Below are 19,261 nucleotides of genomic sequence, written 5' to 3'. Positions count from 1 at the left end.
CAGCAGTGATTCTGAAGGATCATGTGACACTGAAGACTGGAGTAATGATGCTGAAAATTCAGCTTTGATTAAGAGGAATAAATTACATTTTAGCATATATTCACATAAAAAAACTGTTATTTTAAGTTGTAATAATATTTCACAATTTTACAGCTTTTTCTGTATTTTTGATCAAATAAATGCAGCTCTCGTGAGCAGAAGATACAAAAAACCCAAACTGTTGAACAGTAGTGTATAAGTGAACTATAGTTTCCCATTTGAAGTCTTCATTTATAGACTTTTGCATCTTTTGTTTGTGATTCGTGTTTATTCATCTCTGCTCGTCTCATCAGAGAAAACACAACTGTTTGGCAAGTCGTGCTTGCGTTTATCCTTTCTGTGTGTTTCTCTCTCGGTGTCTGTGTCAGTCTGATCATTACTCGCGGGGGCAGATTACAGGAGAACAGTGGAGTCCGGCTGCGCCGCGGCCTGTGTGAAGGCGACCGCCTCGGTTCGCTTGTGTCCCTGCGACGGGCCTGCAAAGCTCTGATGGGATTGCAGCCAACAAAGAAACAGGGCTCTCAGTATGCCATCAGCGTACGCGAGCCAAAAAGTGTGGTTTGGGTTTTTTTTCCCTTGGTTTGAAGTGTCATTTTGAGCAGAATGAAAGACGCACTCGATCCTGTTCCGATTATGAAGCTACAAAGCGTGAAACCGGAGCGGAGAGTGGATCTGTCCCGACCACCGAAAGCACAAAGAGTGTTTGAACGGATCCTCTTAGACCATCATTGTGGCCACAAATGGAAATCTGGTGAAAGATGTAGACTGTAAAGCGAGCGCTGGTAACGCGAGCATGCAAATCATCCCGTGAGAGTCGGGAGAGGCTGGGAATTGTTTTTCGGCTCAGGCAAGGGCATTGTGAGATGACTAGAAAAGATTCGCTTTATAGAGAGAAATTGGAAGGTGTTTGTGGTCGAAGCGGTTAACTTTGCTTTGCTCTCAGCAAAACATTATTAGTTTCTAAATCAAGGTGTTGTGGCATAAATGATTATTAGTGGTGTTTGCTAAGTCAATCTTGAGGTTAATGGTGTGATGAAACCTCTAACACGACGTATTAAAGTTCAGCGTGTGCGTCGTCCTATGGCGTTTGTGCAGGAACGAGTCCTCAAATCAGCACTGTTGTTATTTCAGGAAGTCATCAGACGTGTTAGTCCAGGGTTTTTGCACCAAAAACATATATAAGATTACATAAACCCTGCAAAATGTTAATAATTAAAGCGTAATAGTTTAACTGATAGTTTTTCAGGGCAGTGCTAAATAAAAAAGCAACATGCAATTTTTATGATCCCTCGTTTTTTTTAAAATTATTATTAATTTGCAGATTCTGTGAGGTGTATGTGAACTTATGACTAAGTGAAATTTTTCATGCATATTTTTCACCCTCCCTCTGAATTACCGGCTTTCGGTGTCTTTATATTTAAGACTTCTTTATGTAAATGAAGTCAAACTGTTACATGCAGAAATCACTAAATAAAAAAATTGATAGTTTTTCAGGGCAGTGCTAAATAAAAAAGCAACATGCAATTTTTATGATCCCTCGTTTTTTTTTTATTATTATTAATTTGCAGATTCTGTGAACAGGTGTATGTGAACTTATGACTAAGTGAAATTTTTCATGCATATTTTTCACCCTCCCTCTGAATTACCGGCTTTCGGTGTCTTTATATTTAAGACTTCTTTATGTAAATGAAGTCAAACTGTTACATGCAGAAATCACTAAATAAAAAAATTCATTTCTTTTTGGAGTTTTGCAAATGGAGTTTTGTGCTAATTCTATGCTTATTTTTCAGCTTCTCTCTGAATTAAAGAGGCTGTTTGCTTTTCATTGTTTAAGACTTCTTTATGTACAGTACATATAGATCTCTGATTATAATAATGAAGTAGACTTGATTATGATTATGATTGGTTAGCATCAGGGTGCTTTACAAGTTATGTAAATTACATTTTTGATCCACTTTGATCTTCCAAAGTGATGGCTTTGTCCCAAATTTAAGTCATTATTTGATTAATTCATATTCAATATTGATTTGCGTACTTCAAAGCACAATGATGGTAATTTCTTCTATCAAATAATGTCCTGTTAGTCTAATGTGTCCTGTTGCACATCATTTGATTTTCTCTTTAGGTAACACTTTATTTTACGGTGTCCTTGTTACACATTGCATGTACTTACTATTGTAATAACAATACATTATGCATAATTCCATGCAACTAACCCTAAACCAAACCCTCATCCTAACACTAACCCTATAGTTTGTACATGTAGTTGATTAATATTACTCAGTACTTGTATGTATAATTACACTGTAACAAGGACACCTTGTAATAAAGTGTAACCTGTCTTTTTATCTCACAATCTAAGAATAAAAGTCTGAATTGTGAGAGATAAAGAGAGTTGTGAGATAAAAATGTTGAAATGACCATTTTTTTATTCCATGGTGGAAATAAGCTTCCATATTGCCTGTGATTTACATGCGACTCTCATACTGTCAGAATTCCTCCTATATGTCACTAAAAGTGCACCGTTAAAAGTCACTGTTTCCCACTCCAGGATCAGATAAAGCCAACAGCAAGGTTTTCACTCCGCACAAACTGTCTACAAAGGCTGCATGTGTAATGCTGAATGATTGCGCTTCTCTGTATCTGATTGTCCTTGAGATCAAACATCAAATATTATATGTCTTGTTTTTTTCCACCAGATGCTCCCCGAGTCGCTGTGAACACGGAGGGAGATGCTCGCAGTCGTGGAGCACGTTTCACTGCAACTGTTCTGCCACGGGCTACAGCGGAGCGACCTGCCACAGCTGTAAGAACGCTTCTGAAATACAGACCACTTCCTGCACGCACTTCAAACGCTTCCTGTGCACTGATTCCTTCCACACTCAGAGTCAAGGACAGATCAGGAGACAAACGCAGAGAGAATAGTTACTGCTTCCACATGATGTTCCCTAAACTTCACTATTTGACCACTGTTTATGATTAGTCAAGTCAAGTCACCTTTATTTATATAGAGCTTGTAACAAGTATCAAATAGGAAAATAGCGTGTCAACGCAAAAGGACAATAGTAAACACTCAATTAAAGGCAGTTCATTATTGAATTCTGTGATATCATCATCCAACTCAGTTCAGTTTAAATAGCATCTGTGCAATCAAGTCGACCATATCGCTGGAAATTAAGTGTCCCCAACTAAGCAAGCCAGAGGAACCAAAACTCCATCGGTGACAGAATGGAGAAAAAACAAGGCTCAGGCAGACGAAACGAACCAGCAGATTGTTCCATGCTGCAGCAAAGCTGGATAAAACTCAGTTACAGTGATATTACAATATAAACACCATAAAGTAAACCTTGTCATAATTCATCAACAGTCGACCATAAGTAATTGTTTGTTATAAATGATTGCAAACTGATCTGAAACTGCAACCCTTTCGAGTGTGCAACAGCGCCGTGCTCATATTTATTGAATTAAATCAAAGACTTTTGAGGCTTAATAATCATATTAGGCTGTACAGTAATTCCTGTTTTTCCACATGAAAATTTAAGATATCCTAAAATGATATAAATGCATAAATGCATTTTACAGTTTGCACACATCTATTTGGAGTTGCAAATGCAAGTGAAATGCTCTGTATGGATCATACTTGATTATGTGTGGATGTGTTTATCATTAATTGCATAAGTTTGCAGATGTCATTTTGCAGCCTATAGTAGTTTTAATATCTATTGCGTTCTGAAGCATATATATTTTCATTGCATATTGAGCACTTTTATCCCAGAACATCAAGGCAAATTGAATTCCTCATGATATGAGGCCTGTAAGGAAACAATATAAAAATGACGCAAGGTCAGGCGCTCATTAGCTGCAGAGCTCCAGCTTTACACGCTTATGGATTTACACAGTCATCAATGAAGTGAAAAGGCCCGCTTTTGGTGCCGTAAAAGGCCCTTTTGGTGCCGTAAAAGAGAGTGGAACAGATTTGGGCTGAAATGAAGCACACGTCACTCAAATGGTTAATGGCGGCAGCATTTAAGACGTTCACACTTGAGCTGTTTTAAAAGGTGAGCATTATTAAGAGGGACTTTATAGAGCCGCCCCATAATTAGATCTCACATAAAGCTGCTGTCAGTCAGAGGAGCGTTTGAGGTTTAAAAATCAAAGGGCATTTCTGCAGCACTGTAGCTTAACTTTCACTGTTTTATATATTTATATGGTTTTAATGGGGTTCTGATGTTGACAAAATTGAAATTGAAACTGAGTAATGTTTTCTGCAGGTGCTTAAAACATAAATATAGATATATGGATATTAAATAAATAAATAGAAAATATAATAATAATAATAATTATTATTATTATTATTATGCTTTCATAATAATACATGGAGGGAAATATACATATATATTTTTTAATTAAAGTACATATTACATATTAAAATTATATATTTTTTATTTTAATTGCTAGGCTTGTGATCAGGTTATAATAAAGCTTTATTAGTTCTCATAATCTCAAATCTGTCCATATAAATCTTCTATCTGCATGTCTTGTATACACAATTATACATAATAGAAACTGATTAGTCTTGTTTTGCTTTCAAGGAAAAATATATAACCAGAGTATCAATTAAAAGGAAACAAACAAGCAAACAATAATTTTTTTTGTGTGTATATATATATATATATATATATATATATATATATATAAATTTTAATTACTATTCTGGGCTTGCAATCAGGTTGTTATGAAGCTTTATTAGTTCTCTTAATCTCAAATCTGTCCACAAAAATAATACTCTTCAGTCTCATGCGTTTGAAGTATGAAACAGATTGCATATAGATTGTAATTATTTTCCTTGAAAGTGAAAGCTACAGTAATCCATTTCCTCCCTAAGCACCTTAATAGATAGTTAACTTCCCCCGTTTGTGTTACATCATGAATTCAGAGCTACGAAACAGATGCAGATGGTCATAATTAAAGCTGCTTCGTTTGCCTGAGCGCATGCAAAATTGATGGCAGCACACTCCAGATGAAACACTTCCTTCATTTTATAATACAAATACACTGGGAGGTTTAATTTCACAAATATGCCATGCAAAATTAAGTGGACAAAATATGATTTTCATCATTTGCCTCTGAATGCAAAGCTTCAGGAAAATTTCTGAAAATGAATGTGAGCCAAAGAGAAAAAAGTTGCAGCAAGTTCAATCTCCAATGTAACACAATTAGAACATATAATGTGATCGGTGGCATAATGAAGTGAGTTCATGTTCATCATTATGTTCCTATTGGTCAGTAGAGGAGCTTAGCTTAGCCTGACAGTTAGCCTGCTTTAGACCAGGTTAGTTTCCCAGCATAAGTTGCCACAGTGACTAAGCTTGATCTAGGCCTATGTTAAGTTTGCTTTATGGAACCAAATCATTTGACAATGAGTCAGACTAACTGAAATAAGCCTGGCTTATTTGGTTAACTTGTTTTATGAAACAGGCCTCGAGGCATTAAAAGTGATCATATTTTCTCCATTGCATCGAATCGCATTGTGTTGAATCGAATCGAATCGAAAACGGATCACATTGCATCGTAATAGAGGTGAATCGTATCGCATCGCATCGGTAGCTGCTTCATATGTATCTTTAATGTATCGTATCGTTGGCTATGCATCGAGATGCGTATCGTATCAGCCTGAGTCATGAGATGCACATCCCTAATATATATATATATATATATACTGTATATATGATCGCTTTTTCAAAATTAGTTTGTGTCTATATTCTGAAGGTTTTTACTGAAGGATTTGTTCATATATCACTCAACTGATAAATATTTAACATTTTAATCCTAAAACATGGTGAAACGATTATTTTCTGACTGTTGACAGTATTTCATGATTTATGGAGTTATAAAAAGAGAAATCCAAAATCCCCTCTGTAAAAATCTTTAACTCCAATATGTCAACAAAATTAAACAAGAATGTTGAACCTGGCTTTAACCATCGTTCAGATTTATCTTCTGGAAATGTATGCGAATTAGTGCATTTTTACTACACAATGCCGCATATTTAAACATAACATTTCAGAAAACTTGTAATACAAACATTTTTTTCTTAATTTACTGTAGTTGATCAACTGGGTAAATATGGTGATATACTATTATTATGAATTTTTTACCCATTCACCTGTACTATCTTTCCTGGAAAGATCATGGCTTCATTTTTGGTAGCAGGTTGTAACTAAATATATTTTCTAAAAGTCCTGAAGATTCTCCAGATCATTTAAAGTATCTCAAGTACTGGAATCAAAACCATCTCACCATCCTGTTTAAGATGTAATAACATTTTTACAGGGTGTGAAAACAAAAAGCAACGTTGTTATGTGAGCTGCATTTTCACACGTTGTTGCGTGAACAGATCTCAACTTTATGCGTAGACAGAAAGTGTGAATGCACACTCATTTAAGTACATTACTGTTATTATTCACAGTGTTGAACGTAAACAGCTTCATCTCCTTATCTCTCCACACTAACCTACTGCTTCTGTGTTTACAGCCATTTATGAAGCATCGTGTGAGGCGTACAAACACAAAGGAAACACGTCTGGCTTTTACTACATCGACGTGGATGGAAGCGGCCCCATCAAACCTCAGCTAATCTACTGCAACATGTCAGGTGAATCTCACGCAGCGAAGCCGAAGTGATTAAATCCCTTTAAACACTACGTAATTGGGACTTTAATCCACAGCTTTTGATCCTTCACGCACCATGTCACACCCCGCGGAGGAAGTCAGCTGTGACACTCGCTGAAAAACACACTTTAGAAGAAGCCGACAGATCAACCTTTGAGCCCGTCTGTGTTCACGTTCACAAATAAAGTTTTGAAAGGCTTTTACGGCCTGATGTCACAGAAGAAGCTTTTGAAGTTGAATGGCTCTTTAGAAAAGCATCACGTCACCTTTGATAGATCCTCACTTCTCCTTTGTTAAAGTCAATATGAAATCCAAATTGACTCTATTGACTTTCTTAATACACATTGCTAGATGTATTGCTAGACTTATTGTTTAAATTCTAAAAAGTATTTGTCTTGTATTTCTTCCTAACATTCTCTAAAATTACTTTCCTTCTTCATCCAATTAGTTCCCCATGGTTACATATATATATATATATATATATATATATATATATACTGTATATATATTTTCTCATTCAGTATCCTATTTCACATCAGTGTTATTTTACATAATCAAACGGAGACAGAAACTAGGTCAAACAGAGCACATGGTGGAAGAAAACACAACAAAACAGGTCCATGAGGTGTGATAGTTGGCCCCCCTCCCCGAAGGCATCACCTCGCGCCACTTTATCCCTTTTCACAGAGATAAAGGGAGGGACGGAGGGGGACAAGGAGTGGATGTGGGATGGTGACAGTGGATGGCAAAGGGCCGGCAGGGAGGCAGGAGGAGGTTCAGGAGGTGGCCGGATGACCTGGAGGAGGACGACCAACAGAGTGGTCCAATGGAGGGAGGATCCAGGGAGGAGACAGAAGAGGCCAGGGTGGATCAGATGGAGGGAGGAGCCAGGCAGAAGACAGGAGGAGCCAGGGTGGATCAGATGGAGGGAGGAGCCAGGCAGAAGACAGGAGGAGCCAGGGTGGATCAGATGGAGGGAGGAGCCAGGCAGAAGACAGGAGGAGCCAGGGTGGAGCAGATGGAGGGAGGAGCCAGGCAGAAGACAGGAGGAGCCAGGGTGGAGCAGATGGCGCCAGCGACCAAGGCGGAGACGGGGATCCGGAAGGAGGAGCCTGACAGAGCCGGAAGGACGGAGGGTTGAGGTGTAGCCGGAGGAGTGGAGTCCCAAGGTGGTGGATGGTCGACGACAGACCAAGGCAGAGCCGGAGGGACGGGGGAGCCCGGCGGAGCTGGTGTACTGACGGGCCACGGTGGAGATGAGGGAGCTAGGAGCCATGGTGGAGCCGCTGGATCGAAGGGCTGAGGTGGAGTCCGGGACAGAATGATGGTGGTCTGGCTGTGTTCTGGATCGGGGGTAGACGCTCTCCAGACACCGGATGATTGCCTCCCTCCAGCACAGTCTGGTGGTGTCTGGGAGGTCAACGGGCCGATGGTGATTAGCCCCGATCCAGAACAGTGAGTTCAGCGATGCGTCGTCGAAAGCTGTTAAAACGGCGAGCTGGCTGAACTCAACAGCATAGTCCAAAAGGGGAAGGTCTTGATGGGCTAGGACGATGAATAGGTCGGCGATATCCATAACTAAAAATAAAAACGGACAAAAAGGGAAAATAAAACGAGGGGCCTAGCCAGGCAGAAGACAGGAGGAGCCAGGGTGGATCAGATGGAGGGAGGAGCCAGGCAGAAGACAGGAGGAGCCAGGGTGGATCAGATGGAGGGAGGAGCCAAGCAGAAGACAGGAGGAGCCAGGGTGGAGCAGATGGCGCCAGCGACCAAGGCGGAGACGGGGATCCGGAAGGCTGCGGGGGAGCCGGAGCGACAGAGGACTGAGGAGGAGCCGGAGGGAAGGAGGAGCCTGACAGAGCCGGAAGGACGGAGGGTTGAGGTGTAGCCGGAGGAGTGGAGTCCCAAGGTGGTGGATGGTCGACGACAGACCAAGGCAGAGCCGGAGGGACGGGGGAGCCCGGCGGAGCTGGTGTACTGACGGGCCACGGTGGAGATGAGGGAGCTAGGAGCCATGGTGGAGCCGCTGGATCGAAGGACTGAGGTGGAGTCCGGGACAGAGTGATGGTGGTCTGGCTGTGTTCTGGATCGGGGGTAGACGCTCTCCAGACACCGGATGATTGCCTCCCTCCAGCACAGTCTGATATACTTTGTGGAGATAAATGCAACACTGAAAGCAATTATTCCATACACTGAAATAACTGTTGAGTTAGTAAAAAACTAGTCATTCCTTGAAGCCTGAAAGGTAACTTATAACATTTAAATCCGGTTAAATATTAATGAAGAAAAAGGCAACTTTTAAACATGTTGTCACGATTCACTGCTGGAAGAAACAATGGAGACGGGGATAAAATAAACGGTATTTAATTAGAGAATCACAGGGGTAAATACACATCAGGAACAGGGGTAAACACACTCAATCCAACATGTAGACCCGACAAACACCGACTGCACAGACTGGGGCTAAATACACAGGATAACGAGGGACAAGATGAGACACACCTGCCATCAATGAACAATCAACGTGAGGGAGAAACTGGGTTACAGGGAGCACAGGTCTGACATTTCGCCCCCCTCCTAGAAGGCACGTCCTCTCGCTGTAGAAACAACAGAGGGAGGGAACTTGGGAGGAGGCTCAGGAGGAAGACGGACACCCGGGAGGAAGCCAGCAGACAGAGTCCAGGGAGGTGATGAAGGAGGGAGGAGCCAGGGCGGAGACAGGAGGGACTTGGAGCAGGCAGTGCCAGGGGGGACCCAGGCCACAGCCATGATAACGACCCACACTGGAGCCGACGGAGGGAGGAGCCGACGGAGGAGGAAGGGCTGACGACTCCATGGGGCCAACCGACTGTGGCGGAGCAGGTGGCCGAGTGGGCCCGAGGCAGAGACAGAGAGTCGATGAGCCAGGGCAACGGGGAGAATCCGGAGGGCCAAGGCGGAGCAGATGGCGGGGAACCAGAAGGCCGCGGTGGAGCCGGAGTGACAGAGGACTGAGGAGGAGCCGAAGGGAAGGAGGAGCCTGACAGAGCCGGAAGGACGGAGGGTTGAGGTGTAGCCGGAGGAGTGGAGTCCCAAGGTGGTGGATGGTCGACGACAGACCAAGGCAGAGCCAGAGGGACGGGGGAGCCCGGCGGAGCTGGTGTACTGACGGGCCACGGTGGAGATGAGGGAGCTAGGAGCCATGGTGGAGCCGCTGGATCGAAGGACTGAGGTGGAGTCCGGGACAGAGTGATGGTGGTCTGGCTGTGTTCTGGATCGGGGGTAGACGCTCTCCAGACACCGGATGATTGCCTCCCTCCAGCACAGTCTGGTGGTGTCTGGGAGGTCAACGGGCCGATGGTGATTAGCCCCGATCCAGAACAGTGAGTTCAGCGATGCGTCGTCGAAAGCTGTTAAAATGGCGAGCTGACTGAACTCAACAGCATAGTCCAAAAGGGGAAGGTCTTGACGATGAATAGGTCGGCGATATCCATAACTAAAAATAAAAACTGACAAAAACGGAAAATAAAACGAGGACTAATTCTTTGTGGTCCAGTATTCTGTCACGCTACTGCTGTTAGGGAGACGAAAACTATAACAACAAATCCTTTTAATGGTAATTCACATGAAGAAGAGGGTCTAACACAGGGTAACGTCAACAACACTGGTCAAAGGAAGACAGGACAGACTACACTTTAAATACGGGAGCAAATGAAGATAATTAACCAGACACACCTGAACCAAATGACATAATCAAACAGAGACAGAAACTAGGTCAAACAGAGCACATGGGGGAAGAAAACACAACAAAACAAGTCCATGAGGTGTGACAATACTGTTATAGTATTAATATTTGTTAATTTGTTAATTTATTAATATTACTCATTTGTAAGTCGCTTTGGATAAAAGCGTCTGCTAAATGACTAAATGTAAATGTTATATTTTGAATGAGTTATTTTTGTATTTTCAGTTTCCATTTAAATTGTACCTAATGTAAATATTATTGCTGTGTGTTTACATTATTACAGTATTTATTAATATTTTGAATTCGAAAATGGTTCTTTATAACTATTCTTTGAACCCAGGAACCTTTATTTTTATGATTGAAGAAGAGGGTCTAACACAGGGTAACGTCAACAACACTGGTCAAAGGAAGACAGGACAGACTACACTTTAAATACGGGAGCAAATGAAGATAATTAACCAGACACACCTGAACCAAATGACATAATCAAACAGAGACAGAAACTAGGTCAAACAGAGCACATGGGGGAAGAAAACACAACAAAACAAGTCCATGAGGTGTGACAATACTGTTATAGTATTAATATTTGTTAATTTGTTAATTTATTAATATTACTCATTTGTAAGTCGCTTTGGATAAAAGCGTCTGCTAAATGACTAAATGTAAATGTTATATTTTGAATTAGTTATTTTTGTATTTTCAGTTTCCATTTAAATTGTACCTAATGTAAATATTATTGCTGTGTGTTTACATTATTACAGTATTTATTAATATTTTGAATTCGAAAATGGTTCTTTATAACTATTCTTTGAACCCAGGAACCTTTATTTTTATGATTGTTTAGTATATATCACATGCTTAAGGTTTTTTTTTTTTTTATGAATGTTCTATGACTTTTTGAAGGACAATTGACTGTTGCACAGGTGAAATCGACAGCGCTCTGAGCTAAAACATAGTGTGTCATTTTCGCCCTCATTTCCCTGCAGATAAAGCATGGATGGTGATCCAACATAATAACACGGAGCTCACCAAATTAAAAGCGTCCTCTGGGATAGATCAGCATTTAGCCCACTTTAACTATTCTGCCGACGCAGAGCAGATCCAGGCAATAATTACCCAGGCGGAGTACTGCGAGCAGGAGCTCTCCTACCACTGCAAAAAGTCACGGCTCTTGAACACACCAGGTAAGCCCTTTTTATTAGGAATATCGATCGCCCCTCCCTATGAAAGGTCAGGCTTATTAAAACCTCGCTCCATCTGCAGACGCATGACGCTTAAGCAAACGACTCAAATTGATTGTTATGCTCTTGGTTACGGACAGCTCAGTTATTTCCCCGCTTTTTTTTTTCTGCATTAAATTAATTGAAAGTCACCTTTAGAGTGGATTAATTATGTGCATTTGCACCTTTAAAGAGCTTTTATCATGTTTGTTTGTGTGGGTTTGTCATTGGCGGTTTGGTTCGGTGTCTATCACAGGTCAAGGTGGGTAATAACAGTTCTCGTAGTCTCACAAATAAACACGAAACATCCGAGCACATGTTAATTACCTCCATTAGTTGTCACATTACCAGAGTTCTTGATGAGACGAGGAGAACAGTGTCAGGCGTAAATAAGAAATGTTGGAATTGTCAGATGAATAGTAATGAAAAGAACGATTAAACCTGGACAGATGCATGCGAGACTGATGGAAAATCACTCATGAGATCTCTTTAACATCTTAATGCTTTCTCTTAGACAGCAATGAGATTAAAAGCACAGTAAATAGAGACGTGTTCTGCTTCTCAGATGTTTCGTATGAGAAAAAGACCAGTAATTTCACATATCATCTCAAAATGTCTCAAATTGTGCTCATATTTGTCAAGATCACAAAAATATCTCTTTTTAAGCTAAAACCTTTCTCATCAAATTCAGGACCGGTTGATCTGAACTATTGACTCTTTTGTGTCTATCTTTATTTCTTTTGAGGAACTGTAGAAACATCTCGCATCCTGCTTCTCAGGTGTTTCTCATGAGAAGATCCGCATAATCTCACACATTATCTCAAAATGTCTCAAATTTTGTTCAGATTTGCCAAAGTCTACAACAAAAAGTCAGCGATCTCAAACATTTCTCATCAAATTCAGAGTCAAATGACCTAAAATGTTTTTTTTGTGTGTGTGTGTGTCTGTAGAAACATCATTTCCAGCTTCTCAGATGTTTCTCATGAGAAAAAGATCCCAGTAATTTTATACATCTTTTGGAGATCTCAGATTTGCCAAGATCCCCAAGTCTGGAGTCAAAAGCCAGAAAACTCAAACATTTCTTTTGAAGAGCTTCAGTAGAAACATCTCATGTCCTCCTTCTCAGATGTTTGTCATGACAAGAATACCCCAGGAGTCTCACTCATCGTCTTAAAATGTCTCAAATTGTGCTCAGATTTGCCAAGATCCCAAAGTCCGCAACTAAAACTCAAAGAGTTTAATATGTACGCAAACATTTCTCATCAAATTCAGGATCAAATTATCAGAATTATTGACTCTTTTGTGTCTGTTCGGATTTCTTCTGAGGAACTTTAGTAGAAACATCTAATTTTCTGCTTCTCAAATATTTCTCATGAGAAAAAGACATTAGTAATCTCACACATTATCTCAAAATGTCTCAAACTATACTCAGATCTACAAAGACCCCAAAGTCTGCAACCATTATTTGTCTTTTTATTTCTTTTGATGAAACTTGGTAAAAAAAAAACACATCTCATTTGCTGATTCTCGGTTGTTTCTCATGAGTAAAATACCCCAGTAATCTTATTTCTAATCAAATTCAGGATCGAATGATTTCAATTATTGACCCAATTTGTGTCTGTTTTTTTTTTCTTTTGAGTAACTTCAGCAGAAACTTTTAATTTTTTGTTTCTCATATGTTTCTCATGAGAAAAAGACTCCAGTATTCTCTAAATGTCTCAAAATGTGCTCAGATTTGCCCAGATCCCAAAGTGTGTAACCAGAACTCAGTATAAACTCAAATATTTTTCATTAAATTCAGGGTGAAATAATCTGAACTATTGACTCATTTGTGTCTGTTCTTAATTCTTTTGAGGAACTTCAGTAGAAACATCTCATTTACAGCTTCACACAAGAAAAAGACCGTAGTAATCTCACACATCATCCCACAATGTCTCAAATTATGATCAGATTTGCCAAGACCCCAAAGTGTGCAACCAAAAACCAGAGATCATCAAATTTGGGGTCAAATGATGTGAACTATTGACTTGTTTGTGTCTATTTTAATTTATGTTTCCGGAACTTTAGTAGAAACATCTAATTTTCTGCTTCTTAAATATTTCTCATAAGAAAAATACCTAATCTTACACATCATCTCAAAATGTCCCAAACTGTGCTCAGATCTACCAAGATCTACATTTCTCATCAAATTCAGGGTCAAATGATCTGATCAACTGATTCATTGGTAATGGAAAAGTTACTAAAATCTCAGTCGTATTAGTTATGAAAGCCTGTTTGTTTTCCATCATCTCAGTGTGATAGTGTAGCGCAGTTGTGTCAGTCTGATGATGAGCGCTGTGTGTGTGTTTTATTGCAGACGGCGCTCCATTCAGCTGGTGGGTGGGCCAGTCGGGTGAGGCGCACATGTACTGGGGCGGCGCGGTGCCAGGCAGTCAGCAGTGCGCCTGTGGCCTGCAGGAGAACTGTGTGCATCCCGAACACTTCTGCAACTGTGACGCCGACAGCAAAGAGTGGTACGACACACTCACATGACTATCAGCAGCACGTCCAGCTCATATTATAACCCCAAACCACATTTGTTTAAAGAAAATGAAGCCTACTTTCAGGAACATTGAGATGTTTTTGTGCATTGTAGCATTGTTTTCATGACAGTTGCAGACATTCAAACCCTCTGAATTCTTAAAACTGTAATTCATTGAGATGTTTTCGTCTTTCAAACAGTAAGAATCGGTCTCATTTAAACTTCAGATGCAACAAACAGCATAAGGCTTGGTAGATTTGATTCATTTATCAGAATCAGCTTAATCAAATGAATCATTCTGATTCAGTGAATTGATTCAAATCTCTGATTTGACGATGCATTTTTAAATCCAAATTCAACAATGTCTGTTTAGTTGAACTGATCACTCTCTTAAAGGCACAATATGTCATTTTAGCCGCTGGAGGGCGCGTATTTAAAATAAACAAATAGACAAAGGCGTAGTTTGACAACGCTGTGACTGAGTGTGGAATCATGGGAGTTGTGGTCTTCATCCCCACAGCCGACGCAATCCGATGGGACTCGGGCAGAAATCATGTTCATGGATGAGCTAATGAATTATTAACGTAGTAGAATGAAGCAGGGTGAGGTTGAAAGCCGTCGAACCGAAACGAGGCCACTGAACGAGCACGACACACGGCTCAAAAACAGCGGAGATTTTATTATGCCACAGTCGACCGTTTCCGCTCCTTCCGGTCGTGTGTATGTGGGGTAAAGCAGCTGAGCTTTTATTATGCCACAGTCGACCGCTTCCGCTGCTTGCTTCCGCTGCTTCCGGTCATGTGTATGTGGGGTAAAGCAGCAGAGCTTTTATTATGCCACAGTCGACCGCTTCCGCTCCTTCCGGTCGTGCGTATGTGGGGTAAAGCAGCGGAGCTTTTATTATGCCACAGTCGAGCGCTTCCGCTGCTTCCGGTCATGTGTATGTGGGGTAAAGCAGCGGAGCTTTTATTACGCCACAGTCGACCCCTTCCGCTGCTTCCGGTCATGCGTATGTGGGGTAAAGCAGCTTTTTATCATACTAGATATGTTTGAAAGTTCTGTTATAATGCTACTCTGTGCGGTCGTCACCGGTCTAATAAAACGCACAACATATTAAAGCGTCTTCGGAAATCGAGGGGTTATTTCTCTGGATTTAAACATTCTTCGAAACATTTGGGATAATGTAATTCAGCAAAATATATAACACTGTTCTAGTGGTTTTTGGATATTTTAATAAAAATATCTTACATTGTGCCTTTAAGTCATTTAACAAAAATGCACAAACATTAAAATACATACTGAATATCATCAGAGGACCGAAAATATTGCAATATGCTTATGTATTAAATATTTTATATTTGACCCAGAACTTCTGTCCAGACACTTTTTTATTAGAAATATTTTATTGATTTTATTAAAATCAAACAACAAATACCACCTTTTTATTTATTGTATACCATAATATAAGTTTTTACAGTTTTTGCTTCTGTTTTTAACTTCTTTTTTCTGTATTGTGAGAATAGGAAAATGTGCAAAAAAAAAAAAGCATGACTCAGAACTACTGTCCAAACACTTTTTGAACGTAAATTAAAATAGTTTGATTTTATAAAAATGAATTTATATCATTTAAAACAACAGATGCCACACTGATGCAATAAATAAATTTGGTTTTACAGTATTGCTTATCTTTTTAATTTAGCTTTTTTTCCACTTTAGGAATTGGAAAATGTTCTTGCAATGAAATAAATAAATAAATAAAAAAAACAGTCAAAGGACCGAAAATATTGAATTATGTTTGTAATATATATTTCATATTTGACCCAGAAGGGAATTGGAAAATGTGATTGCAAATGTAAAAAAAATAAATAAAATAAAAATCGATCTTTTGATTTACGGGTGAAATTTGATCTGGACATGTTATCATCCATGTTCTTGACAGTTTTGATGAGATTGACCCCTGAAGTGAAGTCGTGTTGTTCTCGTGTGTTCAGTCATGCTGTTTTGATTTCTTTGACAGGTCGAATGACTCCGGGCTGCTGTCCCATAAAGAGCATTTGCCGGTGCGAGCGCTGGCTGTGGGTGACATCAACAGATCTGGTTCAGAAGCGGCCTACAGAGTGGGACCCCTGCAGTGTTACGGTGACAGTAAGTACCTCACTAATCACACTGTGAGCGCTTACTCTGTCATTCTGTCAAACCCACCGCCGCTACATCAGCTCTGGCTGGATTGGCATTTCATGTGCTTAATGAAAACCACAGGCCAACTATATAAATACTGCTACTGTAAATGTTTTCTCCAGATAACTTCTGGAACGCTGCCTACTTCAACAAGGAGACGTCGTACCTGCACTTTCCCACATTCCACGGGGAGCTGAGCGCCGATATCTCCTTCCTGTTTAAGACCAGCTCTTCATCGGGAGTGTTTCTGGAGAACCTGGGGATCAAAGACTTCATCCGGATCGAACTGAGCTGTAAGTGCGTTCAACCTTCCGGTTTATTCCTCTGAATCTCACAAAAACCTGCCAAGATGTTTCTGCACGAAATAAAAAGGAACAGTTTTTGATTTTTGACGGACCATTAAGAATTTTGTTTTTCAAATAGTAATTAAGTACCCCCAAAGTCTTAAAATAAAAGCTCATTCTTATCCATTTCATTTGGGAGCATATATATACAGTGGGTACGGAAAGTATTCAGACCCCCTTAAATTTTTCACTCTTTGTTATATTGCAGCCATTTGCTAAAATCATTTAAGTTAATTTTTTTATCCTCATTAATGTACTCACAGCACCCCATATTGACAGAAAAACACAGAATTGTTGACATTTTTGCAGATTTATTAAAAAAGAAAAACTGAAATATCACATGGTCCTAAGTATTCAGACCCTTTGCTCATTATTTAGTAGAAGCACCCTTTTGATCTAATACAGCCATGAGTCTATATATTAGGGGTGTAACGGTACACGGGTCTTTCGGTTTGGTACGCATGTGTACCGAACAAGTTGTTCCATTTTTTCAAGAAATTCAGACAATAAATGGCAATGTTTTGGCGCTCTTTGATGAGGCGCGACAGCTCGCTGTATAAACGGCTCAGTTCTGACGGTGCGCGAGTGAGCCTGATCATCCCTCCCTCTTTATTACTAGTTTTCACGCGAAATATACATGAATAAATCAATTTCACCGAACATCTCACCTCTCACATGATCACTCAATTAGTGTTTCAACCGCGGACCTCATTAAAACAGCTTGTTAACAAAATGTCACGTAGCATTTCATTTACTTCAGGCACACAGCTAGTGAAGTCTAGTGAAGAGCATTTTGCGAAATATTAGACTATAGACTCATATTTTACTTTACCTGTTAGTGATGTCTTTATTATTTAATGTAGGTTTAAATAAATATTTTATAAAAACAAGTTATGACAGCCACTCTGTAAATTATTATATTTCAAAAACAAATAGAAATTGTACAATTTTAAGTTATTTTAAAAACAATTTTTTTTTTTATTTGAGTGTTGATTATTGTAGTTAAAAAAAATAGTAATTGAATATAAGTTTGGGCTCTGTTGTTAATTGTAACCTTATAGTAATGTAAAAGGGCTCCCTTTAGTTTAAAGCAGAAGCTGATGTAGACTTTTATCCTTAAGGAAATTTTCATTATAATTTAATTTATTTTTAAAAAGAGCAATTTGTTCAGTAAACCGTTGTTTAAAAAAAAAAAAAAAAGCAATGTGTACCGAAACATACCAAACCGTGACGTCAAAACCGAGGTACATACCGAACCGTCATGTTTGTGTACCGTTACACCCCTAATATATGTTAGGGCTGGTAAGCGATTACAATTTTTAAAATCTAATTAATTACATGATGTGGCGATTAATTAATCTAATTAATCGCAAATTAATCTGACATCAAATTTGGCTGACAAATTGCTCCTAAAAGATAGTTTAAAGTCATTGTTGTGTAAAGCATCAAACGGACATTATAAAAAGTAGCTTCAGCAAGAAATATTTAGTTTGATTCAACATAAAATTTATTACATATACTCTTTTGGACCATGACCCTCATAGTAAATGATGACAAAATTTAAATTTTTGGGCGGGTGAACTATACTTTTAATAATCTATTATTATTCATATTATTACTATGGATATATGAAATTATTTCTTTCATGAAATGATACTCTAAATAATAAACTAAAACTGCCAGTAGGTGGTGGTAAATGTCTTAATGATTAAGTCATTCATTCATTCATTCATTCATTTGATTCGTTCAAATGTCTGATTCATTCAGGAGTGAAGTAAATGGTTCTTTATGAATGGTCCATCGAATCATTAGGTTTGCTCAACTTGAAGCGGATCATCACCATCAGACCGATCGTGCCAAATGGTTCACCCAATTCCTTCAAAACGTGGATTAAGAAATGAAATGCCTCTGCGTGTTGCTCGGAGACGAACAGTTCTGCTTCGTCTTTCTATTTTCGTTGGCAAAATTGAGCAAAACAGACAGCATTGTGTCTAAAATAACACTATTAACTTCTTACTTAGTGAATTGCTCATGTGATATTGCTTAACTATATGATGTAAATATGAGACAAAAACTCAAACCCATATGCCCCATATCTTCAATTTTAGGGACATTCTAACTATGTTCCGTAATTAGAATTGGGAGTATATAATATAATATAATATAATATAAAAATTCAATTATAAAATATAGTATCATTTAAATATAATATACATTATATAAATATTAATAAAATATGTAGAAATCCTCTAAATGTTTGTGTTGAATATGCTGGAATGTCTTTTAAAAATGTCAGAATGCAAAAAAATATTATTGGCCTTCAAAATAGGTTTCATTTTATTGTATTTCCTCTTTGATTTCGTGGTGAAATATGATTTATACATGTTCTTGATATGTTTCATGAGATTCGCCGCTGTAGAAAAATACTTAGAAGAATCAATATGTGATTATGTAGTGATTGAGTCAAGCATTGATTTGATGAACTGTCTCTGTGTGTGTGTGTGTGTGTGTGTGTGTGTGTGTGTGTGTGTGTGTGTGTGTGTGTGCACGAGTTTATATCTTCG

General features: G+C 39.1%; 1 protein-coding gene across 1 annotated transcript in view; it reads left to right on the top strand.

Annotated features, from left to right (window-relative positions):
* The first annotated feature begins 832 nt into the window (after positions 1 to 832).
* The window catches only part of LOC107567672 (contactin-associated protein-like 4), a 51,725-nt gene continuing 33,296 nt past the window's right edge, over positions 833 to 19,261 (top strand). The window contains exons 1-7 of the mRNA XM_016253381.1: positions 833 to 846; positions 2,739 to 2,845; positions 6,574 to 6,693; positions 11,421 to 11,618; positions 14,011 to 14,167; positions 16,193 to 16,320; positions 16,476 to 16,646. Coding sequence (XP_016108867.1) covers positions 833 to 846; positions 2,739 to 2,845; positions 6,574 to 6,693; positions 11,421 to 11,618; positions 14,011 to 14,167; positions 16,193 to 16,320; positions 16,476 to 16,646 — 895 coding nt within the window. The remainder of the gene's footprint in view (positions 847 to 2,738; positions 2,846 to 6,573; positions 6,694 to 11,420; positions 11,619 to 14,010; positions 14,168 to 16,192; positions 16,321 to 16,475; positions 16,647 to 19,261) is intronic.

This window comes from Sinocyclocheilus grahami, unplaced genomic scaffold (genome assembly GCF_001515645.1).
Source record: "Sinocyclocheilus grahami isolate Dianchi unplaced genomic scaffold, SAMN03320097.WGS_v1.1 scaffold1179.1, whole genome shotgun sequence".
In the NCBI taxonomy this organism is placed as follows: Eukaryota; Metazoa; Chordata; class Actinopteri; order Cypriniformes; family Cyprinidae; genus Sinocyclocheilus; species Sinocyclocheilus grahami.
The sequence above is the reverse complement of the archived record's forward strand: the minus strand, read 5'-3'. Positions and strand labels throughout refer to the sequence as shown.